This window comes from Abramis brama (assembly GCF_963993115.1).
Source record: "Abramis brama genome assembly, chromosome: 17".
Classification (NCBI taxonomy): domain Eukaryota; kingdom Metazoa; phylum Chordata; class Actinopteri; order Cypriniformes; family Leuciscidae; genus Abramis; species Abramis brama.
In genome coordinates, this window is record NC_139979.1 from 14,625,612 (window position 1) to 14,652,757 (window position 27,146).

At 39.3% G+C, this 27,146-nt stretch overlaps 1 protein-coding gene across 1 annotated transcript; it reads right to left on the reverse strand.

Moving 5' to 3' along the window:
• Positions 1 to 1,417: 1,417 nt before the first annotated feature.
• gon4lb (gon-4 like b) lies at positions 1,418 to 23,123 on the reverse strand. The gene is made up of 31 exons (XM_084088793.1): positions 23,018 to 23,123; positions 22,440 to 22,660; positions 22,248 to 22,349; positions 21,892 to 22,133; positions 20,624 to 20,698; positions 20,483 to 20,533; positions 20,330 to 20,380; positions 20,146 to 20,244; positions 18,199 to 18,309; positions 17,913 to 18,089; positions 17,610 to 17,829; positions 15,528 to 15,629; positions 15,399 to 15,439; positions 15,212 to 15,324; positions 11,950 to 12,151; positions 11,648 to 11,734; positions 10,284 to 10,458; positions 10,024 to 10,174; positions 9,248 to 9,398; positions 8,938 to 9,054; positions 6,916 to 8,736; positions 6,100 to 6,400; positions 5,811 to 5,974; positions 5,518 to 5,715; positions 5,243 to 5,386; positions 3,925 to 4,236; positions 3,731 to 3,841; positions 3,417 to 3,591; positions 2,412 to 2,685; positions 2,220 to 2,322; positions 1,418 to 2,108 (listed from the first exon to the last, which is right to left on the reverse strand). Exons 2-31 carry the CDS (start codon positions 22,639 to 22,641, stop codon positions 1,995 to 1,997), a joined length of 6,186 nt encoding a protein of 2,061 aa, XP_083944919.1. The 5' UTR covers positions 22,642 to 22,660; positions 23,018 to 23,123; the 3' UTR covers positions 1,418 to 1,994.
• Between the last annotated feature and the right edge of the window lie 4,023 nt (positions 23,124 to 27,146).

The following is a 27,146-nucleotide window of genomic DNA, read 5'->3' on the forward strand; positions in this document are numbered from 1 at the left end:
TGAGTAAAATATCTCTGAAGTATATTCCCATTAATATTTACCTTTATTTAGCACACCAGGGTGACTAGGAACATGAAAATGTCTAGCTATGACTTCTTGTTTCACAAGAGTTTAAATGTGAGGAAACACAAAGGCCAAATTTCTTTAATCATCTATCACAATGAGTAAAACCAAAGAATATAGTTCTGATGTGCAGCAAAAGATTGTTGAACATCACAAAATAGAAAGTGGCTGTAAGAGAATAGCTAAATAATTGAAAATCCCCATTTTGACCATCAGGTCAATAATTAAGAAGCTCCAATCAACTAAAGATGTTACGAATCTGCCAGGAAGAGGACGTGTGTCTATATTGTCTTAATGCACGGTGAGGAGGAGAGTTTGAGTGGCCAAAGACTCTCCAAGGATCACAGATGGAGAATTGCAGAGATTACTTGAGTCTTGGGGGTCAGAAAGCCTAAAAAAAATGATCAAACAACCCTTACACAACCACATGTTGTTTGGGAGGGTTTCAAGAAAAATCCTCCTCGCTCCTCCAAAAATAAACTCCAGCATATTCAGTTGTCAGACACGACTGGAACTTCATAAGGGACCGGATTCTGTGGTCAGATGAAACAAAAAAGGGCTTTTTGGCAGCAAACCCACCAGATGTGTTTGGTGCAAACAGGGATAAAAAGTACCCCATGCCTACGGTTAAATATACTGCTGGATTTTTTATGTTGTGGGCCTATTTTTTTTGCTGGAGGTCCTGGACTTCTTGTTCAGATACATGGTATTATGGATTCTAGCAAATACCAACAGATAAAAAATCAAAACCTGTCTGCCTCTGCTAGAAATCTTATAATGGGCCGTAGTAGGATCTTCCATCAGGACAACGGTCCAAAACAAACATCAAAATCAACACCAAAATGGGTAACTGAGCACAAAATGAAGCTTCTGCCATGACCGTCCCAGTCCTAAACTGAACCCTATAGAAAATGAGTGGGGTGAACTGAACAGAAGAAGCACCAACATGAACTTGTGAATCGGAAGGATCTGGAGAGTTTCTGTATGGAGGAATGGTCTCTGATCTCTTGTCAGGTGTTCTCCAAACTCATCAGGCATTATAGGAGAAAACTCAGATCTGTTATCTTGGCAAAAGGAAGTTGCAAAAAGTGTTTAATAACAGGGAGCCAATAATTATGGCCAGCGTCTTTTGGAGAAAAGCATTTATTTTATAATGTGATTTACCCCCCACTTTCAATTCTTTTACTTCAATGAAAGGTTAGATTTTTGCAAATTTTTTGAATGAAAGATCAAAAAGATAAACAATGCAGATTTATTTTTTACAGCCATTTTTGATCATATTTACCAGGGGTGCCACTGTATACATACATACACACATACATATATATTTTAATAATTCTGTCTCACACAAAGCTTGGTATAAATAGTCATTTTATTATTTGTTTGCCAGATTTCCTACAACTTTGTTCATCTTTCTCAAAACATCTGAAGCAAAGTAAAAAGAACAAAACCACTCTTATATAAAAATACTGTACATGCCCCCCCATTTGTTCATATATTCACAGAATATACAGTCAATCTGTCAAAAACAATGTTGGTGAGAATCTGCTGGTTAGTGCTTTACAATGAAAAATTGTTTTCTTTAGACTAATCAAATGTTTCATTTCATGCTCAGGAAGGCCCACCAATGGTAATACAATAATCAGGCCACATCAGAACCTGAGCTGTTTTTGTGCTACAATTCTTCAATAATAATGTTCAGTTGGTTTTGTGTGTTTAGCATATGTCTGATAACATCTTCATATTTAATGGATTTAATACTTCATGTTACCGAAGAACCTTCAGACCCTTTGTCACCATGCTTAAAATACGTCTTTGGCTGGTGTTAGTGCACGACATGGGCTTTCTGTGCATGACTGGGCTCCAACTAGAAGAACTGCATCGGTGTTTTATTGCACAAAGACAACAGTTTATATGGATGAAGTAAAGTCTCAATCCTGCTCCTCATCAGTGGCAGATTGCTGCTCAGCAGCCTCGTCCTCTGAGCTGGCCTGACAAGCTGACGTATGGAAGAGACGCATCAGGTCCCGAAATCTCCTTGAAACCTGCAGAGACAGTGATGTTGAAAAAGGCACAGAAAGGAATGCTAAAATTGCTTTTCAAGGATCAAAAGTCAGAGCAGTGGAAATGGATCTGTAACTTTATAATCCTGGTACCTCACTGGCTGTTTTGTTTCCAAGCTGCTCTGCCACAGACTGAAAGGTGCTCTGATTGGCTCCTTGCTGCTGACAGGCAGTAAGGATCACTCGATCAGCCTCTCTATGAACCACATGATAAGAGGGCCATGTAAAACACAAGCACCATTAAACGATGCTCAAAAACAGATCATGATTTGTGGCTGTGCTCACCTGGTCCAGAGAATGACCCTCTCTCCACTGGGAGTGAGGGAGATGTTTTTGGCACACACAGGTGTGTCTAAGGCCGGGCTCAGTGTGCTCTGCTGAGTGGCATCCCTCTCTTCTAATTCATCATCTACATCCCTACTGTGCTTCTGTGGAGACGTGTGATGCTTATGCTTATCCTCTTCGTTTTTCTCGTTGCCTTCTTCATTCTGTATTTTTTGCTCCTCTGGGATGGGGGAAGGGGGTCTCTCTCCTCCCTCCCACACAGGCCCATCACCTTCTGCAGGAGCAGGTACAGAATGTAGTTTCAGTTGAACTGTCAGTACAAATTACTTTCAGTAATTTAAATGACATATTTTAGAGTTGTAACAATACCAATAAATATGTGAATGAACACTCCTGCATTTTAAAAAAATATTAATGTAAATATCAGCAAATATAAAAAGTACCTTAAACATGTACAGTGCCATTCAAAAGTTTAGTCAGTAAGATCTTTTTTAAAAGAAGTCTCTTGTGCTCACTAAGGCTGCATTTATTTGATCAAAAATACAAAAACAATAACTTTTTTTATTATTGTTTTAATATATTTTAAAATGTCATTTATTCCTGTGTTGGAATTTTCAGCATCATTACTCCTTCAGAAATCATTCTAATATGATTTGGTGCTCAAGAATAATTTCTTATCAATTTTGAAAACAGTTGTGCTGCTTATTTTTGTGGAAACCATGATTCTTTGATTGGAAAGATTTATTTAAAATAGAAATTATTTTGTAGCATTATAATTGTCTTTACTGTAACTTGTGATCAATTTAATGCATCCTTGCTTTATAAAATCATAATTTTTTTACTGACCCCAAAATTTTGAACAGTAGTGTAAATTATAAGTAATAATTCAAGTAAATGTAGTAATAACAAGTATCTTTAGAGGCTCTGTAGGAATACATGAAGATGCTGATTTTAATCATTAAAAACTTGCGTAAATTTATTAAAAAAACAAGCATTTGACTTTACCATGATGTGGACTGTTTTCTCCACTGCCAGTCTCATCTTTAACCTCTTTCTCTGCCTCTCCATCCTCCCCTTGTCCTTTTTCCTCTTCCTTTTCTTCCCCTCCCCTTTCAGATTGCGCATCAGCAGACGGAAACACAGAATCACGACTTTTCAGCACCTTTGAGCCATTAGTGGCCTGTTAACCAAAAAAACAACCGTAGTTGTATAACTCAATGCGAGAAAATAAAATATGAGGAAACAGTCTCCTTAATAATAAGGGTGGCAATTACACATATTTTAAGATATGTTATAGCAAACACAAATAAAGCGAGCACCTTGTTGCTATGACAACGCAAGCATCCCTTTCTCTTATGCCTGCGATGTTTGGCATCATGGCTGGAGTCATGACAGGGACAGGAGCAATCTTTCTCAGGCCAATCACAGTCCTGAACAAAAGCACGAGATTAACAACTAAACAAGAATGGGAAAAACAACTGTGAATTCACTGGGATGTACAACATGAAGACACCTTGTAGTTTCCATGTGTGTGCATTTCTTTCCTCCTCTTGCTCCTGCTGCTGATCTGTCGAACCTTGTGCGACTCTTCATCCTCCTCTAGATCAGGGAGTGTGACCTCCTCAAACCCTCCCCATACACCTCCTCTAGAGTCCACACTCATCCCTGCCTCTCCATCTGTCCCAGTGCCCATGTCCTCTGGCCAAACTGCCTCTTCAAACTGGCCAGGACGTGCTGGAGGTGGACGCATCTCATCAAAAAACATCCAGAATTCTCCCTGTAGGTGTGTGTGGCCCTTAAGAAGGGTGACCATCTGTGCTTTGAGCTGAGTTACAAAAGCAGAAGTAAAGGGATTTTAGATGACAAGTCTGGACAATAAACAGTCAGTGGTTCCCAAACTTTTTCTGCCAGGCACCTTCTGTAAAGAAAAATATTTTCAAGCCCACCCACATAAAGATACTATTAGACATGACCTTACTTGAAAAATCCTATTGGATTTATTTGAAATATAATTGTAATTAATACTGTACTACAACCAATCAACTAAGTGGTTACAGACAGCTCAAGCGGGTACTGATAATCATCTTGAGGTAATAAAATGTAATTTATATTTGACGTTCATTCATTTTCTCACGTGGTAAGTAGCCTCATAAGTGGGATAATTTCGCTGTAGGGTCTCTTATCACCCTAAAGAGGTCTCTTTTGCATAAACCGCTGACTGTACACTTTCACTTAGCCTTTCCTTTTTTACAATTCCGCACCGCACTCAGCTACAACTTCAGTGTTTGGGGAAGTGTCAAAGAAGACGTTCACTGGCAGCCAATGAAAATCATAAGCTGGCATTATGCAAATTTGTTACATTGTTAAGTAGCTATGAACAGGAAGTGAGACTGAAATTGCTGATGGCTCGTTTCAGCAGTTCAGACTCTATCCTTTATTTTAGGAGACAATAACTTTATTTGTCATGCACTGATCTTTAAAAAATTTCAGCCATTTTACATTCACAAACAGCTATATCACACACTGCATAAAGGTAATATTCGACAAACTAGAATGGGGCACTTTAATGTTAACAACTGCTGAAAAGTTTGGGGTAGGTAGGATTTTTTTTGTTTCTGAAAGAAGCATCTCAAGGATTTTTTTTCAGGAATCTTTGACAAATACAAAGTTTTAAAAAAATAATAGCATTTACTATATAAATATAAATAACGTTACAAATGTTTTACGGTCACTTTTGATCAGTTTAATGCATTCTTGCTGAGAAAAAAATAAATAAATCTTTCTGACTGTAGAAAACCTTTCAATTTAGTCATCAATCCATCTATCCATACCTCTTCAACACCAGCAGGACTGAGAGGACTTCCACTCTGCAGAGCTCTCACTATCTTCTGGTAATGAGAAGGATTCTCCCCAAAGCTGATCTCCAACTGACGCAGGAACCGACGACTCCTCTCAAAGGCCTGCTGCTCCTCAAACTGGGGAAGGGAGAGAGAGGTTGGGAGATACAAATAAAGTTTTGTTCTCTTTTTTAGCACTGACATTATTTAAATGAATAGTTATTTGCCTGGAAAAAATCTTTTTTTGTCTATAAAATGATTGTAAGTACCAGTCCACACTCCAGCGCTTGTTCAGGTAAAAGGAAAGCTGCAAAGTCCTTGAGGAGCTCAGGCCAATCTTTGAGGAGAAGTTTCAGCTGGGAGAACAGCTCTACAACACTGCGGCTCTCTCCTGACTGGTCAAACTCATAAAGAAGTCCTAAAAACTCCTCCACCTTACCAGGGATGTCTTGCAAGACCTCACGCACCTATAACAGCACAAGAAATAGAAAAAGATGACAGTGTTTCTCTAATCATTGGTGTAAAGGAGATACTAGTGCGTCAAAGATACAAGTGGTCTGACCCTGTTGAGATAAGCCTGGGCAAAAGCCATGTCTTTGCTCTCTCTCAATGGATCGTTGTCCAAAATGTGGTCATCATACAGTAGCAGCAGCTTTGAGGCATCTTTACTGCCTCGTTCCTGACGTCGACTACGCTTCAGACAACGAGGGGGTGGGCGACCACGGCCTGTAAAAGTAAATAAACTATATCCAGTGAAACATTTCATATTGGAAAACCAACCAGGACAGTAATCTCATTTTAACTTGACATCACTCAAAACAACATAATCTGGTGTTAACAATTGTACTGACCTCTTCCACGGCCTCCTCCTCTCCCGGTGATCTGTGGGGGGTCGTCGCCCAGTGGCGCATCTCCTTCAGGAAGCTTTTCTCCTTCTCCTTCTCCCTCCCCTGCTTCCATCTCATCACCCTTTATAGCCCCATCATCCTCATCCTCGGAGTTCTCCTCCTGCGAATTCTGGGAAGCAGGGGAGTTTTGAGAGTTTGGGGAGGTGGGGGATGTTGGGGACGTGGGCGAATTGTCCTCCTCAGAGTCTCCCTCTCTGCACAGTCTCCTCTCTGATGCCAACCAAGTCAACTTTTCCATCGTCTCCTACCGAGGGAACACAGCAGGAACAATTTAATAAAACTAGTTTTGTTAAAATAAATACACATATCGGATAACAGTTGATGTTAGATTTTTTTATTGGTATCAGCTGTATATAATTGTGCATGCTCATTTAATCTATTTTCTACATTTCAATTATCTCTGCCATCATCTAAAGCTCAATCCCTAAAAACACAAATTTAATGACAATGTTAAATGTAATCTTGCAAATCTCAAATTGAGAATACAATGTTTTTCATACGGCACATTATAATGCTGTGATGCCTAAATTTCCTGACTAAAGACTGACTTTAGTTTTAGGGTTTTGTTCTTAATTTATTTAGACAATAATATCAAATTTCAATATCTGCTATAACTTAACATTAAAATCTAAAACCTATGCCATAACATGAAAAAATATTAGAATTTTTAAAACTGGTCGGCGGTGCCTAATATTTTAAATATCATAAACAGATTCATTTGCAATTTTTTTGTGTGACATTTTCTAAAAACAAACAAACCTGAAGTTCTGGAACAGACAGCACAGATTCCTCTGATGCCGAAGACATCACTTCCTCCTCATCTTCATCCTGCGTGAGGTCATCAAAATCCTCCTCTTCCTCATCCCGCTCTCCATCTCCATCTTTTTCTCCATCTCCATCCTTCTCTTCTCTTCCTTTATCGCCACTTCCACCCCCATCTCTTTTTCTGCCATCTTCTCCATCACCGTTCTTCTCTCCTTCTTTATCTTCATCACGCTCTCCATCTCCCCCACTCTCCCTCTCCTCGGCCTGTCCAACATCCTCATTCCCACTGCTCTGTTTCTCTCCCCCACTGGACTGTTGCTCCTTCCCATCTCCAGTGCTGTGTTTGTGCACTCCGTGTGTTTCCTGACTGCCAGAGCCCGACCGGACAGGAGGACAATCTCCAGTATCCGTCTTCACCCTCACAGAGGCTTCAGCATCACTGTCCGTGCTTGCATCCATGCTGGTCAAACTGGAGTCGGGGCTGCAAGAGGACTCTGAGAGTGCCAGGAGAGGACTACCAAACAGAGCACCAGCCATTTCCTCTTCCCATCTGTCTCCAGTCATTTCCTCACCCTCTTCCTTTGTTTCTTTATCTTCTGTGGATGGTGTTATGATGTTTAAAGGCACCTCAGTCCTCTCTGTGTTCTTTAGTACCATGGAGCCAGCAGGAATGTCAGAACAGGCAGTCTGCTGGGATAAACTCCCTGGTGCACCTTCAGCATGAAGTGGAGCAGGTTGGTTCAGAATGAATGGGTCTTGGGGCAAAAGTAGGAACTGAGGAACTCCAGTAGGTGAAATGGTCTGAACCAGTACAAACTGAGAACTGTCTGCTGCTGGTGATGTCATAGGAGAAAAAACAGTCCTTTGACCATTTTGAACACTATAGTGAGAAGGAGTGATGTCCTTCGTGGTTTGCAAAAAGTCACATTCTGACCTCTGTGTCGTCTTTCCAAAATAGGGACTTGAGGCGTTTTCCACGGCTTGTGTACCAGGGACTAACTGTATGACAAGATCCTGAGAGGGAGATGTGACCAATTTCTGTGTGGTGGTAGTCAGGTGAGGAGCATTTTCATGGGCTTTGATAACAACGTTATCTAATGGAAAATTCTGTGTAACATTTAAGGATATTGGCTGGTCCATTACAACAGCAGGGTTGCTTACGTTTCCCATTCTCCTAGAGGACAGGGGAAATAGCTGGGGGGCTGGTTTCAAAGGAGCAAGTTTTCTAGGCATGGTCCGTTTCTTGTGCTTATCGGACATCTGCTGCATGCCACACATCCTGACTGTCCCAGTACTATGTAGAGGCATGTCACCTTGGGGTATCTGAACTACAGTGGGGGGCAAGTTGGCAGAAGGGTGTGCCGGATTACCAGCCCCCAATTCTGGAGTAACATACTGGAAATTAATAGGATAAGATGCGCTCAGTGGGATGGTCCCATGTGCAGGAGTCAAAAAGGGCTGACCCAGTGGGAACACCCCATTTATAGGAGTGCTAGGTGTTTGGGCCAATAATATTACACCATGTGCTGGAAGTGGTGTGGAGACATTGGATAGTGCATTTCCTGCACCTGTGGGACACGGAGGAGCTTTCGCCAATGGTGTGAGAGTAGGGCGGGCAAAACCGAACAGACGCTGAGATTTGGGCTGTGGAGGGCGTGGAGGGTTTACACTTGGATGTAAACGAAGAGAAACACCTTTAGGGAGGAATTGTGGGTACCGTGTTCCTTTTGGGAAGGATAGGGTAAGAGATTTGGTGGTGGAGGTCACCTGTAAACTGCTCTGACAAACTCCCCTATGGATGTATGGCAAGCTTTTCTGTAAAGGCACATTTTAAACCATTAGGATTGTACTTGATATCAGATTGATTTTTTTCTTTTTAATGTAGAATTTCTCTTCAATAGGTTTTAGTGAAAAAGTCTAGGGTAGTTGTTCTGAACTAAGGTAAACTTTCAGGTGGCCTGGGGGTGGGGGTGGGGGTGGGGGGACCAGAACCACTGGTCTACGGGGTTGTAATACCTTCAGCCAGATTGGCATGATGTCCTGCTCTCTCTCCACAGGAGGGCGCTCCTCTCCAGGTACCACAGGTCTGCACATCACCGGCAAAGGAGGAACCACACTATTCTGGCAGTAAAACTAAGACATACAACATTAGATTGTCATAATAAACTTGAACCCACATTAAACATGACAGAATATTATGATTTCAATTTTCGGCTTCAGAAAGTGTAGAAATTAATTGAGGAAACTGGGGAGCAAATGTGCACCACTACAAATAACAGTGTATATGAAGATGGGCAGATGAACCAATAGATGATCGACGAATTACCTTGATTATGTTGTGTGGGGCTTTGGCGGAAGCCATTTCCTTCACACGTGCACGCAGCTGCTCTTGAAGCTTGGGGCGGATCAGGTAGCGGCTCATCAGGTGATATGGGAACTCTGTTTCAGCGAAGTGCTTTAACCCCAATACTAACAGTCTATAGAGAGGTGGGAGCAGGGGAAGAGAGAGAGGCAGAGGGTAAACTGGGTGAAGGTATGGCTCACTGCTTCTTCAAGTGTTTGCTAGCTGGTGTCAGTTGTGCAGACTGAATGAGGTGCTTGTTTTGATACATTAAACTGCAAAAAGCCCATATTGACGTTTCTTCCTTCACGGACCAATTGCATTCTGAATTTGACATTTGCAGTCAAAAGGTGAACTGTAACTTCTCAAAAAAGGTACTTATTTCCACCTTAGAAACAGACGTTAAAAGGTATTAGTATACCCTGTGAAATTCAGAGAATGTATATTTCTTTCCCACATTAATGAAGTTTTCTCTTTAATTCTCACATTTTTTTAAAGTACTTGTGTGACTATATATAAGCAATGCAATTTCCTTAAAAATGGATTTATAGCACCATTATACAGCAAAATATAGATCTAAATTAACTAATTTAAAGTGGTTCTTTAGTAATTGCTTAATTTTTCCATGGCAAGGATGACATATGCATGTAAATGCCCCACTACATCCACAGACTGTTAAAGGCTGAATAAAAAACATTTCTATAAAACATTCATTCCCATGACTGAAACTAGATGGAATAGACAGTCAGAGCCATTTGTACCCGTCTTCTCCTTTGGTGTAATAATGTTTGCTGCGTGTGCGATGCAGGACTGGATCCAGACTGCACTGTGGTAGAAGCTCTGGGTACAGAAACACAGAGCGTGTGGCGAACAACCATGCAAGACCAGCTGGGAGCAATGGGTACGGAAAAACTACAGAAACACAAAAAACATACTGCCATCAGATATATACACACACATCCATGCATGTGCTCTTCACTTGATTTATTGGATCATATGAATTCATTATGAGATGCCTGACCTGAGTGACGGCGAATGGGTTTGGGAGGAAGATACAGAGGAGACGGACATTGTTTTAACTCCTCCAGCAGCTTGAGGGAGGACTGCAAGTTACACACCCTAAACATGCTTCTAAAACTAGAATTAACTGCTGACCTCCCCTCCTCAGCCCGCTCAGCAAATAACAGCAACTCCCCCTACCAACACAGGACAGGAAACAGTTTGTACTATCATTGTAATGTCACTATAATTATCTTTTTTGTTGAAAAAGTACTAAAATTTGCTGACTCAAATTTCTTTGATTTTGAGATATACAAAAATAAAATGTAACATTCTGAACAACATTTTGGCATAAAGCTATGTATATATTTTTTATTTTCCCTAGATCTGTGGCTTCTAAAATGCTGTGTTAAAAGTGTTAAATCTCCTCATCACACTGTCTGTAAAAAATATTTTTTTAAACAAGATAAGGGTAAAATGGAATTTAGGGATAAAGGAGAGGGAAAATTAGCTTGGAAATCCAGACCCAAATCTGAAAGATTAAGGGTCTGGCATCGAGGGGCGGCACCGAGCATGCATTTAAAAAATTTCACTGCACGCAACTGGATAACACTACGACCAATCACAACAATAAGCCCCATACTTTAGCTACCATCAGCTAACTGGTAGATTAGACTTTTACCGTATCCGGTCGGCAAAACAGCAAAAACGCCCTTCTTGCAAAGGAACAATTCTAGCGCCGTCTTCTGTTCCTCTTTTAGATAAAAAGCCAAGTCTAACTCGTTCATTGTAGCGGCCAAAGCCGTTTCAAACAACTGGTGTTCATCCATAGCCATCTTGCAATGTTTACTAATGACTTCGACGTCACAGCGCTGTCGTCATCTGTTTAGCTCGCCTCTGGCCCGCCTATATCAGATAACCCGATGTGATTGGTGCAGCTCGGATACAAGGGCATATTTAATGAGCATCATTACTCGACGCCAGAGTAACTCTCTGAGCAAATTCAATTTGTGCTCTCGCGAGAACTCTGGATTTCCAGGGTAGAGGAAAATGACATTTTAATACACAAAGGGAAGCAAGCAGGAAAGGGGAGTAGAAGATAATGCATTTGTACTTATTGCAATAATACTGGTTTTCTTGTAATTTTCCTAGTTTCCTAGTAATAATTTGTCAAACAACAAAAGCAGAAGACAATTATTTATTCACTTTAAGATTGAAAAAATAATAAATTGAACAATCTAGGTTTATCACACAGGAGAAGCAACAGGCTTTTCAAGCATGCAAAACACTTTTCCTTTACATTGGTCACTTCTGAACCATGTTCATTCATCAGTCTTTTCTTAAAGCCTTAAAGAAACTGATGTGTTTAATCCCCAATTTTCTTACCAGGAAATGTTTGGTGGTTTGAGCTTCACTCTGTAGCGCCTCCACTGGGTTGCACAGCATATTGACCTGTGTCAGTAACTGGACATGCTGCAAGAAAAAAGAAAAAGTTAAATCATAAATCAAATTTAAATCATATCAGCATAAAACAAGAACTTTGAAAAGATGTTTTGCCAGTGCATTACATGAATCACATTCAACAAACAGCTCTGCGGTAAAAGATTAGATCCTTGTGACCAGGTAACCCTTTCAGGGTAAATTAAGTGTGTTTAGTGTGTAAGGTGGTGTTTAAAACAGTCTCTTACTTGCTGTATTTGCTGCTGCAGCTGTATTCTCTGAGGAGACGTGACCACCAGAGGACAGCTGGGCTGCAAAAGAACCAAGCCAGGCCCAGGTGCATGCTGGGTGGCCCGAACCTGGTTCTCCCGTCGCTGCTGCAAAGCATCCAGCTGCTCTCTAACAGTCCGCCTGCATGCTGTCAACATGTGAGCCAGTGGCTCCTCAAACCTGATGACAGATAAACTGAAACATACTGAATCTGAAGAGAGTGAGGGATGTTTTAAAATGTGTACTAGAAGCACTAATTATTGCAAAGCAAATATGCCATCTTGATGAGACATAATTTGAATTGTCATCATAATTTGAAACTAGTGATACATGACATATCAGTACCTTATTTATTATTAAAGATTTCTTTTAATTTACCATATGAGGCAATATTGGATATTGAATTGTATATGCTAATTGTATCCTCAATGTATCCATTTTAAAAACATTTGTAGTCATTAAATACTAACTAATAAAATTTCAAAATGAATAGCCATTTTCCATGCATTATGTTGTGATGCCTACATTCACTTTTAGCATGTAATACAATTCAGACAAAACAGAACAGAATTTTAATATAAGCCATTTATTGCTTATCTGCCATAAGATGACAATTATCAGCTTAGTCATCCAGACAAAGAGTATAGAAGTAACAAGAGGCGAAACTCCGTTGCAGTTTTGACAACAGCCACTAGGTGGCGCTTCGGTAGCGCGGCCGCCATTTTGGACTGAACCAACGGCTTTACCGTTAGCACAACTACTGTACAGCATTAACATTATGTCTGGAAATAATTGGAAACAAAGAAAACAGTGTTCTGCCATCAACTGCAACAACTACCAGTGTACAACCAATCAACTAGCATTTCATAGATTCCCCAAAGATCCAGAGAGGTAAAGTAGAAAAGGTTTTTATTAACTTTAAAGTGAGCTAACGTCAACGATAACAGGTGCTGTAACGTTAATGTAAGCTATCCCATAACCGCAGTAACAGTTTGCTAATGTTATGTATTTGGTCGAAATTGTCAAGACTCGAAATTGGCTTTTTAAATCGCATACTTTCAGAGATATATGAACACCTAACCTGGCAAATGACCGCTTTATTAATTCATTGTTATCACTAAATTAACCCTTTAACTTTTTTTCGCATAAACATGAAAATCACTATCCAAACTTAATGGTTGTAACTGTTAATTCAGGAATGCTTTGGAATTTAGACCTATGGTTGGTCTTGTTTTAATTTGTCAGATTATTGTTGAAGTGAAATAAATTATGAAAGTGAAACAGAAAAAAGTTATATAAGTTTGAGTTTATTAAAATGTACAAATTTAAAATATAATTATTTATATTTTATAGAAAATATATATATTACACAATATATTTTACTCTAGAACTGCAAGAAAATGAAAGCAAAAAATCTGAACAAGTTGTGTTCCACATTTTAGGTTGATATGTTGATATTTCGCTTCCTCACCCTTTCTGCCGTGTGCTCTACGTTACACGGTTTGGAGCTGCGCGCTCTTGCTCGCTCGCTCGCTCTAGATTCCGGGTGATTTTAGCTAATTTGTGGGCATCAGGGAGCCGCTATCAATATGCGGGAGACTCCCGGATCTTCCGGGAGACATGGGATGTCTGCTCTAGAGATATTAAAAACTAGAAACTACTTTTTAGTTCATTTAACCGCTTTTGAATTTGAACCGGTATCGTTCAATTCTATGACAGCTGTGTTGCGTTCAGTCCAAGATGGCGGAGCTGCAGCTCTGCGCATGGGTGAGTTTGTTGCAATGGAACGTTCTATTGAGTTTCGCCTCTTGGTACTTCTATACTCTTTGATCCAGACTTTAATAATAAATAAATAATTAGCAAACCAGTTTTATTCCATATTGTAATGTTTTTCCAAGAGAAACTGAAAAAGTGTGTGTGGGAGTTATCTACTAGGAATTTACGGAATCTAGAAAAATCGGCATTCCACACCAAATGGAGTTAGACCTAAATGAAAATGGGAAATTTTGACAGTTGCATACATATTAATGGTATAATAAAAACAGCATTATAAATAGGCAATAGAATTATTTTGTATATTTTCATTAAAATGCAAAAATGCTGATGCTTATGTTCCTCTGATCTAGTGACAATGTTTAGTAAAATCATTAAGTTACGGTCACTAATTAAGCAGACCAAGTCTCTTATACTCTCTGTAGCCTAGTTAATGGACATTACAGGCACAAGTCCTTGGCATTTATACACACACACATTCACAGTGTGGAAGAGACAGCACAGACGTCAATGTACCTCGTTAACATTTAAAAAAAAACATCAGCCACATCTCTGTCTGTACCCAGAACACAGTGACGCACAGAAGTCACATTCACACAGTGCAAGCTGTAATGACCCCTTCACTAGGCAAATAATAAGCTGTAACACTGTGTGACATGTCCATCTCTTGACAGTTTTGTGCTGATTGACACTATACTATTTCCGTAACAAAGTTAATTACACGTATCCTTAAAGAACAAAGAGGTGACAAGCCTGATGTGACGGGTTTTAAATAAGGGCTCAGACAGGGACTGCTGATGACTGTTATACATCAGAAAAAGGGCCATATGTTTTAAGGGAAGCCCTTTGAGTAGATGTCAGAGGTTTGTTTGTGTGTGCGCGAACGTGCATGTAGCGGTTATCTGTTCCAGTAAATGAGCTCTATTTAAAGCCTCTGTGCCTGGATTCTGCACGTAGCACAGGCATACAGTGAAATCTTTTCAGCACGTTCGCAGTGACGTATAGACCTGCACCTGTACAGCACTCAGCAGTGGGGGATGCGATTTGTGTGCATGTGTTCAGTCTATACTGAATGTGTACATGTAGCTCCGCAGTGTCCATACTTTGTCCCGGGTCAACAGCGAAACAATCGGACACATTAGAGTATTTCTCTACCTCCCTACCCAAACAGATACAGCACTCCTCTGCTGCTCTGTCCCATAGGGAGGACGCATCTTGAGGGTGTTTTAACATGTCCCCTTGCTTTGAACTGTTAGAAATGTTAGAAAGTGAATGCATTTAGTTTTCTTTATCACAAAAAGGACATAAACACACATTTTATATATATATATATATATATATATATAAAATTGTTTATTTGGGCCAGTTGAAATGTGAAAACAGAAATCTACTGACATGACCGGGGAAGCAGGAAAAAGATCATTGTTGAGCCTTGGACTAGGTGGTGTGTGCGTGTGTGTGTGTTACCTAATGGCTTGAGGAACATTAAATTGTGGAGTGTCATTGGCCTCCTCATCACGTTCCTCATCTTCTTCATGACCTTCCTCATCTTGTTCATTGGCTGCCAACTCATCATGGAACTGGAGAAGAGTAGAGAAAATGAGTGAGGAATGACTGGCTTTAGTTTATTCCTGTTAGTGTTAAGTCCTTTTACCGTCTCAAACAGCTCTTCCATGAGCTCATTGACTTCCTTCTCTGCAAGAGAGACAGAGAAAAAAATTACTAAAAGCAAACACTTTAAACTGAGGGGTTTATTCAATCTAAAACTCGTATAAAAACCCACTTGTGATTCGAACAGCACGATCATTTCGATAATCCTCCAGATCTGGCTCATCTAGATCATCTAAAAAGTTATATTCAGGGTCGTCATCTTCATCAGCCTCTTCTAAAATACAGAGAGAGAATCATCAGAAGAACTGTATTTTTCACATGCAAGAACACACACAGAGCAGTGATGCTGAAAAGGACTTGGGGAAAAGGTCAGGGGAAGAAAAACATGAGTGGAAAAAAACAGAGGTAGGTACTTAATCGCTGACGCGCACACACATTAAACTAGTCACACACAGAGAAAGCCATTTAAACATTTAAGAAAACTGCTTTGACAGCATCTGTCTGAGTGCAACGAGCATGACAGTGATTTGTTTAAAAGACATGATTACATTTGCGGGTTCACTGGTTCAGCCAAGGCCAGAAAACAAATGACAGAAGTCAAAAACAGCCCCAAATAATATCAACAGTTTGGGGTAAGATTTTTTTTGATGTTTTTGAAAGTCTCTTATGTTCTGCAAGACTGCATTTATTTTAATCAAAAAATACAGTAAAAACAGTTACATGTGAAATATTATTACAATTTTAAGTAACTTTTCTAATTCAATGTTATGTATTTTAAAATGTAATTTAATCTTGTGTTTAAGTCAAATCTGAATTTCCATCAGCCATCTTCAGTGTCACATGATTGTTCTAAAATTCATTCTAATATTCTGATTTGGTGCTCAAGAAACATTTTTTTATTATGATAAATGTTGAAAGCACCGGTGGTGGTACACCAAAACACATTTTTTTGAATGTTTTGAAAGTTTTCATGTTTTACATGAATATTATGACACGAGTGAACCACAAAGCTTTGTTTACAAAATACATAATAGGTGGAAATATTTGGATTCATAACGAATGAGAGAGTTGTGCGTAAGCTCCTAAATTTAAGCTTTGTCTGCTTTGTATTCAGTTTTGCAATCTGGTCACCCCCGATTATCAGCGAATTTAACAATATTCCATTAGTTATTCCACTGGACATGGAATCTCTTGTTTCTTTTCCCAAATCTTCACTCACGTCTCACCCCTTTTTGCAGGGGATTATAAACGTTTCTTCCTTTGGTTCGCTTTTAATAAGGCCTATTATATTCGCATTCTTTACTGTGGTAAAGTAGAAAAATGCTGTAGGACAGATAGCCTACCTTTTTAGTTGCACGTCAAATTCTTTTTAACACAGTTTGTGCTTATTAGACTTGGTAAGGCACGTCAAGTTTATTTGCAAAGTGCGTTTCACACATGCGGGTGATTTTAGTTTTGCTTTCTCTGTCAACGCAAAATCAAACACAGCCTAAATGTCTTGCCCTTGTGGAAGATAAAATTCGCTCTTCAGACCTGTTACAACAAGTAGAAAACATGCATTTATTTCAATGCTTTACAGGCTTTACTGTGCGTTCACAACGCGGCGGCGAGAGCGTCAAAGTGGCCGGAAGCCATTCATTTTCAATGAGAGCCGGCGGCGAGCTCCGGCGAGGGCGGCGCGGCGCGTCTTGGACGGCGAGAAGAGTTGAAATCAAGTCAACTTTATGGTAATAAGCTATGACGCGGTTCGGCGGCAACCAATCGCAATGTAGAAGTCCTCCGCCTGAGAGGATACAAGAGAACACAATCCTGTAAACTTTGGTTCCGACCACATTAGTTCCTAAGCAAAATGGAGGAAAAATTAATCATTTCTGTTGCGACAAGTCGTTATTGTACGACTTGTCATCCATAGTGTTGTCAGTTTGTTTAGAAAAAGCCGCGCAACACTGTTTATAGGCAACATTTTCGCGCTAGAACTAAAAACGCTAGGTTTTTTTTGCGGGAATGCAATTCATTTGCTCAAAATAATAATGATTTTGACCAATTGCAGCTACGGTTTTTGCGGCCCCTTTAAATAGTTTTTAAAAAAATCACGCATTCTAATCTACGTCAGAGCGTCCCCGAATCTTTCTACGGCGTCGGTGGCAGGGCGGCGAGAGCGAATTTTGCCGCTCTCGCCGGTGGCGGTGTGAACGTACAGTTAGTGTGTCGTTTCAAAAATTGCCACTGTCACAGCTTTACATTACACACTGACCATCATTGTCCAGGTGAGAGGTCATGAGTCCCTGCAGCCATTGGGTCCATTCACGGTCCTCCGGTGTGGAGACATTATCGTACATATCTGGTGTGATGTCTGGTGCACGGAGCTCTGCCTCCAGCTGATCCAGGGGGACGTCCCTCAGTGGACGCTTTGACCGAGTACGGCAGGCTACCAGACTGCCATTCGGCTCCCCTCCACTGCCATTGCTCAGAGCCTTAAACAGACAGACACACTAAATTTAGAGAGAACCATATATAGTAGGCAGAGAGATTTTTTTGTGTGTATGTGATGCAGTACCTGGTAAGGCTCCATGCAGAGAGGACTGAGTTCAAGTTCTTTATCCACAGCATGGAGTTTCTCAATGAAGGGGTCAGGAGCCCTGAGGGATCGTGAGGGGCCACAGGACTGAGGAGGTGGGGCAGGGGGACCCATCGGCACTGCCTCAACACTCAAGTGCCTGGAGAGCCTGGGCTTCTGTGATAGAGATGGAGGGGGACAAAGAGAGACGAAGAGACTTAAAACCTTGAAAAATGTGCAGAAAGAATGAAATATGTGTATGTGATCATAATACTGTGTAAAGTACCAGTCTGGGGCTGTTGCTGGCATCATCACAATGGTAGGGCGTATGAGAGGAAGAACGTCTGCTGCCACGTGGTGAGGAGGCCGTGCTCTCCACATCACTCTCCAAAAATGTCTGAGAGAAAATTGTAATATTGCAAAAGCATTTAAATGCACAATTGCATCTGACTGACAGTGATAACCATAGCAATAGCAAAAGATGGAACAAAACGATCTGATACTATATGTCAATTGATCTGTGCATTAAGTCTTGGAGTGTAAATGCAAAATAATAGATCTGCCCCTTTTTACGTGTTACTTTGTTGTTCATTTTATTATTAACTTTACAAAACAGTCACTCAGTAGATATGTTTCCATTCAAAGTTGTGAACTTAAAGCTGCAGTCCGCAGTTTTTCCTCTTTGTCGCCATCTCTGTTCGAAATCTGCAATTGCAGTTATTTGCGGAATTATCAACTTTACGTGTGTTGTGCCTCGGCATGGCACAGCGCGGATGAATCCAATGTTTTGAGGAGAATGTACGGCTGTCAATCACCGCGCTGGTGGTGTGGATACTGTCATTCGCAATCACAGATTCTACTTTTTGGAAGTATGACCAACATAAGAATTTTCACCGGAAAATGTCGTCTGAACAAGTAAGTAACATCCACTTTTGTTCTGACCAACTAAGGGGAAAAAAGCATTGCAGTAAATCGCGCCGATTAAATCTAACGATCGCTTATCATGTCACATCAAACCGTGCAAATTATACTTTGTTTTCAAATTGTTAATGTTAACAACATCAGCATTGCGTGACTACATTTAATGCCCTTCTGATATTTGTCCTTGTTTTCGCATGGGCCCGGTTGCAGTCTCTCTTTTTCTTACAAGTCCGAAGTCTTTCGCGTTTTACAAAGGGTGAATCTCCAGTTGTCACTCCACCACCAACATCCTCACACTCTATAGCCTACGAGCCGGGAGACCTTCTTTATGTGTACAGATGTGACGTAATGACGCAAAGACAATTTCCCGCGGAAATCCACCAGTACCACTGGAATTAAAACCATTATTACAAGCTTACCATTTTGAATCGAGCTACGGTAAGCCGATAGTTTTGAACACTGGCTGGTTATGTACTTGCTCAAAAAAATATTTTGGACAATTTTTAACCCCAAAAAGCTACGGACTGCAGCTTTAACTTAAGTGCAAAATTGGAATCAGAACTTTCTAGGACTGAACTTTCTTTCTCTCCTATACACACACATATTGGAGAGAGGGACAGAGAGAGAGGGAGCTTTATGAGCAATTGACTCAACTTGATACTTTAATTTACAAATTTCAATTCATTCTTCCATTATTTTGACTTCTATAGAAATTATTCACTCCTTTCTTCCTTTGATTTCTGCTCCAAGAAACAGGCACCGTCCAATAATTTGCATTTGGAGTGGCCATTCTGCATTTTTCTTCTAGTGAAGATTATTCTAAAAAGGCACACTTCCTATTCTTCTATGTGATTGCTGACATCTCACTAGATTATTGGTCCAGATAGCCTTGCTCTTCTGTAAGGTAGTATCACTTATCTTGTATGACATTATATACTGCTACTGAAATAAATATCAAAAAGTATAAAGTTGAGTTGTTTACTCATAAAGCTCCCTCTCTCTCTCTCTGTCCCTCTCGCCTATGTATATGTATACCAAGATTTGGACTGTTGTAGAAAAACAGTTCTAGAAAATTCCAGAAAGTTCTCAACAGTCCTAGAAAGTTCCAGAAAATTCTAAACAGTTCTAGAATGTTTTAGAAAGTGCAGTAACATTTGTTATATGGTTGTTTAATTTTTTTTTGAACAGTTCAAAAGAACCAAATTTATTTGAAATATAAATCTTTTTAGTCAAATCCCCAACATTTTGTACCATAGTATTTGAATAATATATTTTTTTAAAGTCAAGTATGATGCGAGTGTGGTATATGCACCTCCTCAGCTGTTTCATCTTCCTCATCTTCATCAGGACAATACTCTTCATCAGAGGAGTCCTCTTCCTCTTGCAGGGGAATGTCCACAAACTGGGGTGGCTAAGAAAAGAGTCCAAATAGCAAGGAACATCAACCAAAAAACTAAACGAACTCTCACAGGTGATACATCACAACCATTTTATACCTTAATCTCACATGGCCTTTTTATTGGAGAGATGTTCCAGTTGCACATCCCCTAAAATATATAAAAAATGTAAAAAAAATCAGCAATTATTTTAACACTCACGTAAAAGATCTAAAATGTTCAAACCTTCCTGATAAGAAAAACAACACTCACCACCCCTTTCTCAACAACTTCTTTGAGCTTAGAACGGGTCATTTTAGGCTCCTACATTAAACAGAAAATAAATACAATCAACTGAAATTATCATGTTCAAATAGACATCCACTGTAAGAGTTAAATAAAGGAGGAACTTACAAACATGGGCATATCTTGTGTGTCTCTTATAGCAGCTTTCATCATGGCCACAACATGCTCATTGGTTATCACCTCCTGAGGTCAAACACAATTTTTTTTTGTTAAATAGTTTGTAATTGATTTTCAAATTACTACCGATTTTGATGGTAGCGTTTCCTTACAATGATGTTATTTTCTTGAAGATTCAGAGAATAAGATCCAGATCATAGTGATTTAGTAATAGGGCTGGGAGAAAAAAATCGATTCACCTAGCTATCAAGATTTAAAACATTTTTTTTTTTTACGATTTTAAAATCAAATTTTTTTTTAATTACAGAATCGATATTAATTCAAATTAAATTGCTTTATTTTTGTCCTTGCTTATATATGAGGTTGACAGAAGTTAGCCACTTTTGTTCCAACAGAGGATGAAATGTGTCATTATCTATGAGTGTCAAGTGGACCTGAGACTGAATGCACTGAAAACCCTCACGCAACTCATATGCTGAGAGAGAGATAAGACATTAGAGCTGCACGATTCATCTTTAAAAGACTGCGATCTTGGTTCAAAGTTCAAACACCTACGCAATCTTCTTCCATTTCGTCTGTCTATTAAACCTTTGACAAAATCATAACGCAACACTGAAATCTGTGACCCGGAGAGAGTTGTCATGAAACAGCAGTCTTTTCAACCTCATAGTGTCATTGTTTATGTGATACAATAGTTCACATTATCATAGAAGTACTTGGATAAAAGTTTAAAGTTCAAATATAAATACTGATGTCCACCATAGCGATCAAAATGGAGTAAATCAGCTTTTGAAAGAAACTAGGCGCTTAAAATAACGCATTTATCGATTATATTGTTTCGCCACTAGGTGGCTACAAGTGACTTAAAATGTATTTGTTATTGAATATTCAAGACAATTTAGTACTGTATGATGCTCCTGAAATAAAAGTCAGAAAGATGTGATGAATTGTTTTTGTAAATATGACTCATTTTATACATCATGTACAGTCTGTATAAGTGTATGATTTAGCTTTTCCCCATGGTATAGTGTTAAAAAAAAATCTCAATATTTTGCAATATCGAATCACAATACTTGTAGAATCGCAATTCTTCACAATAAATATCGTATCAGCACCCAAGTATTATGATAGTATCGAATCGGGAGATAGGTGTATAGTCCCAGCCCTATTTTGTAATGTGACAGCATTTGTTAAAAATTTCAAGAACACATAAGCACAGAATCTTAAAGGAACTTGCATCTTGTTTAAGTCAGACTCACATGAATGATGTTACGAACGTTGACAGAGGAGAGCTTGAGTTTTTTAGATTTGAGCGTTAAATCTCTGTCCAGCTTCCTCAACTCTTCCTCACTCTCATCCTCTTCCTCAAGCTCTTCTGAAGACATATCCATCTCTCCATTCTTCTCAGGGAACTCTCCTTCCACCCGAGTCATTCCACTCTTCTTTACATTCAATCTATTTAGTTTCTTCAGCCACTCCTCTCCTTCACACCTGTCCTCATCTAAGGATTGGCAAGCAATGAGACTTCATACAGATTTTGGAAAACTCCTTGACTTGACAAGTAACATTACAAAGTCAAGTGTGGTTAATAACAAGGCCAAATGTGCCGACTCACCCGCAGTGATGACCAGATCCAGCTCTGCATCCACCTCCGACTGCAGGGGGGATGAAACTGGAGTGGAGTCATGGACACTGTCAGCATCATCCTCATCATGGTCTGCCCACACACAGAAAAACAAAAACAAATATCAAGTTCTGCTATTAACTTCCCTCAAGCCTCAAGGAATACTGCTAATTTCTGCATTACCTGGGCTGGAGTTCTGCTCCTGGCAATTGAATTGAACTGGAGTCTGTATTGACCTCGTCTTAGTGGGGGTGGAGACCTTCCTTCTCAGGGAACTAGGAGACAGTTTGAGAGAGAAAGGAGATCTGCTGATAGATTCCCTCTTAGGTGCTTTGGCAGGATTCGGTTGTAGTTCTGGAGATGACGACTTGCGTTTCCACCCCATGTTCAATCGATCTCTGAGCCTGAAATCACAGGTTAAGAAAAAGATCCAAACTGATGTCTTCCAGCTAACCATTAACAGTCTTTATTCAAGCAATTCTATATAAAAAATATCAGTCAGATAAGGAAAACTATAACAGGACAACATTATTTCTAGTTGTGTATCAAAACCCAGTGAGTCGCCTACCTAGACAGCTCACTAGTATGAAACACAGAGCAATAAATTATAAATACAGTATCTTCTGCTGCTAGCTTATTTGCTAACTGAAGTTAGCATTGCACTCTATGCAAAACACGGCACTCGTAAATAGTTTATATTTGTGCCACGCAAGGATGATATTTTTTCTGTTCACATTGCATAATGTAAAAATCTATCTTACCCACGAACAAGTGTTTGCAGCCATCGGTAGATTTATACACACTAGCCCGCCGCTTCACAACAAACGGCGGGTGTTGCGGTCATTTCCTTCCCTCACAAACAGAGGCGATGACAAACCGTTCCCACACCTCATTGGCGCTGACTGCCACTGTACAAAACCACAAGTTCTTTCAACAATATTTTAAAAATATTTTTAATAAAACCAAATTTTTTTTTAAATAGCGTTTTGCAACAAAATAATATTAAAATTGTGACACTTTGAAAAAAAAAAATAATAATAGAGCACTCCTGCAGCCAGACTAGGAGTCTATTATATATATATTTTTAACGTATTATTATTATTATTATTATATTATTATTAATATAAATAAAGCCAGGGAGGTGAAAGAGCCATACAAATAAAATAAAATAAATTAATTAATTAATACAAATTCAGATTTTTTAACAGATCTTAAAAAGAGAACATGCAGTAGGTCTTCCCTACTGAAAAAAACGGGGGAAAAAACAAAACAAAAAAACATCATACTGGGAGGAGTCAATTATAGTTGGGACTGTATATTTACCTTCAGTTGCCACTTGAGTTTTTAGTTTTTGTTCTGCACTGCAGCAGAGCAAGACTTCATCTAGACTTACATAAGCTGTTAAAAGTTTTAGGAAAGTTGCAGAGAAAATACCACCAACAACCAGAAAGCTCAAATAGGGGAAAAATATTTGGCTCAACGTAAAATATTCTTTACAAACAATTACCCTGAAAGTTATGTGAACAATGGGCAGAAATCGACCAGTTCGTGATTTTGCACCTCCTAAGCGAGAAAAATCGTGGCAATCAAGTTCTCGGGAGATTCAACCGGCCGCAACGAGGCAGATGCCTCTTAGGAACATGGTGGTGACACCTGAAAGTGTACCAGAGTTCACCATCCCCTCACTGTGCCCGGCTAGGCTGCAGGGATGCGGCAGGGAGACGGCTGGAGTCGGGCACGGACGGCGGCACACATTCCCTCGGTCCACGCACCCATCATCATTAGTCCGAGCACTCGCGCGCTGCTGCCCGTTCTCAGAGGAGCGCGACCTGGTCTTCGTGGATGATCTCCAGACTTACGTTCTGTCAGACCCGACCACCAGCGCAGCAATGTCCTTACCTCACCTCAGCAAAATCACCACTCCGTATGGCTTTCTGACACTTGCTGAAAGTCCGTGCGTCCGCAGAAGGGAATCGTTGTTTTTCGAGGAAAATGGATTTGAGGAATGTCTCAACAATGCAGAACATGCACACAATTCTTTCTCACAGGTTAGAAACGTGAAAACTGCTGGTGATGCAGCTCTGCAGCTGCTGCATGATTCATGTGACTGTTCAGAACTGACACCTGGTCGTCACCTCAGCTATGGATTTTTACGTAAAGGATGGATAAAATGTTTACCTAAGTTTCCCTGGTCTCGGTGAAGTAATTTCCTAAAGAAACTGGACATATAGGCTAAATAACAATCATATCTGTGTATCTCAGACGCAGAACCTACAAGGTCACAGATTGGACAATCCAACACATCTGGCGTGACTTTAAATCTACTATAGCATTTTCCACACACACACACAAAAAAACATCTGTTAAAACTGTAAAAGAAACATTGTGGTTGTAAACAATTTTTTTTTGAATGGACATCAGAAAACAACAATTTATGTGCCATAGAATAACCTTTCAGTGAACAGTTCTTAAAAGAACCATTTTTTTTTCTTAGTATGAAGAACATTTTAATAATCTTAAGAACCTTTTGCATTTGAAAGGTTACATGGATGCCAAAGGCTCTTCATGGATGTCAATAAAGAATCTAATTATTGTGTCTTGTCTGGTCTAATTTATAGTATGCAAATAAATGCTTCATTTTAAATGCTGCCCAATATGTTGATGAATGACCAATACACTACAATCATATTCAAATTCATAAATGAGTAGCCTATATTGATGTATAGGCTATGTATTCAATAACACACAACTCATTATGTACACTGTTATGTATTAAGGAATAAATATTGTTCCTTTGTATCATTCTTGTATCATATGATTTTAGTGCAAACTGATGATAAATGATTAATTAAAATATAAAGCTAATGTTTTTTTGTTTGTTTTTTTTTTGTTTAAATGTGCTAAAAATAAAAAAATATCTCATATGTGGACTAACCATGGAATGCTGAATATAGCACAGCAGTGGGAATCAGAGGAAAAACATTAAGCAGAAATCAAACTTGAGTCTTTCCTTCCAAAACAGTGCCTCTTAATATCAACAATGAAGTTTTTAATATCATTAGTGCTTCTAACAGTATAATGAAATCACTGGGTATTATATGGGGTTTACAGGGGTGGTATAGCCTAATGCCCCTTTTTACAAGATGTAAAATAAGTCTATGATGTCCCCAGAGTGTGTATGAGAAATTTTAGCTCAAAATACACAATAGATAAAAATAATAATAATAATAATAATAATAATAATAAAAAAAAAAAATCATGTTAAAATGGTCCCTTTTTGAGGGTAAGCAAAACGCATAATTTTGTGTGTGAGCTGGCACAGAGGGCGGAGCAACAACAGCTCATTCATCTTAGCAGCTTGCAGACACACACTAAAATGTCAGAAACTGTTCTGCCTTTTATGTTCAAATCGGAGTCAGACAATGATGGAGAGACTCAAGAAGAAGTGACAACATGTAGAATGCAACAGGACGTTTCTGAATGGTTAGTTGATGAATTTATGTAGCTGATGTGGAGTTAACTATCTTCAAGTCATTGATTAGCATATTCTGTCATGATAACCTATAAATCGCTTGTGTGGGAACTGTTGTAAGATGCCTACAGAGTGACATGCTAAATAATTATAAATTAATAATAAATTGCATTTGTGTTACATAGCTTACTGTATTGCATGTGAAAAGATGGATGCGACAGCTTGAGCAAACTACTACATCAACTCTTCCTCCTCTCAACACGGTCTCTCCCCCTTTGTTGCGTGTTCCCGGGGGGCGGGGTTTATGTACATTTAGGGTTTGTGACGTCACTAACCCGAGAGGAAGCTTGTGTAGTCCTTAAAAAGCGATTTCTATAAAAGAAAATATCTCCCTTTGCTTTGAACTTTGAGCATCGTAACTTTGCAGATGTTGTTTATGCTCAAACAGCAACATTACACACTAACTAAAGTTAGAAAAGTGAAATCATAATCATCAACCAATTTAAAGTATATGAAGTGTAAATATTTGTTGTTATAATATGTGTTCAAACACTTCAAAAATACCACATTCTGTCATGAAACTCTAGATGGCGCAGGCTGAAAGGTCCTTAACTCAATAGCAGTCACAACATTATCTACATAGCACAGCTGATTGGTTGCTGCTGCATCAGCTGCGACTCAACATTCAAATACTGGTAGTGTTTGCTGTTAGCAGTCTGCAGCTTGCTTTCAGAAACCCTCCACCTTCCCCAGCATAGATCTGCTACAGGGTTATTTCATGTATTTGTCCAGCAGCAGAATGTCTGTAAATATATTGGCAGTAGCAAGTCTTTGTACTTGCTCTGCAGCAGCAGCAGATCTATTCCGCCAAGACAACATACATTAGCATTGCCATATCAATTACCATGCCAATCTCTCCGAGAATTGTCATGACTCATGACTGAACTGAGATAATGTTAAAGGAGCAGTTATTAAGAGTCTCTCTGCACTCTCAAAAGTGTCACCTTTAAGTGCTCATGGGAATGACAATCTGTAATCAAATAAGTGCGAGAATCCACTCAAGTTGGTTGTAAGTAATTGAAGTGTCAGGCAGGTACTTATATAGACTCTCAAGAGAATATAAGAAATTAAAAGATGATTTTAAAATGATACAGATCTTGATTGCAGTCAGAAATTAATGTCAGCTTCTATATGAATGTGGTGCATTATAATCACGACCTTAAGATCATTTGGAGATAGACTCTATGCCATTAGAACCATTTCACTTTACTGACTATGAAACAAATAAAATGGCAGAAAAAGTAAGTAAACATTCAAGCATGCAAAATAATACAAAGGCAAAGTGCTTCTCATAGATGATATTTGATAAAGAATCAATCTAAAATCAAACAGAGTGATGTTACGGATCTGTTAGCAGG

Coding starts and splice junctions, on each gene's coding strand:
- gon4lb (XM_084088793.1), bottom strand. CDS start 22,641: ATGGGGTGGAAACGCAAGTCGTCATCTCCAGAACTACAACCGAATCCT. Junction 20,699..21,891: donor ACGTTCGTAACATCATTCAT/GTGAGTCTGACT, acceptor GTTTGACCTCAG/GAGGTGATAACCAATGAGCA. Junction 17,830..17,912: donor TCTGCATGGAGCCTTACCAG/GTACTGCATCAC, acceptor TGTCTGTTTAAG/GCTCTGAGCAATGGCAGTGG.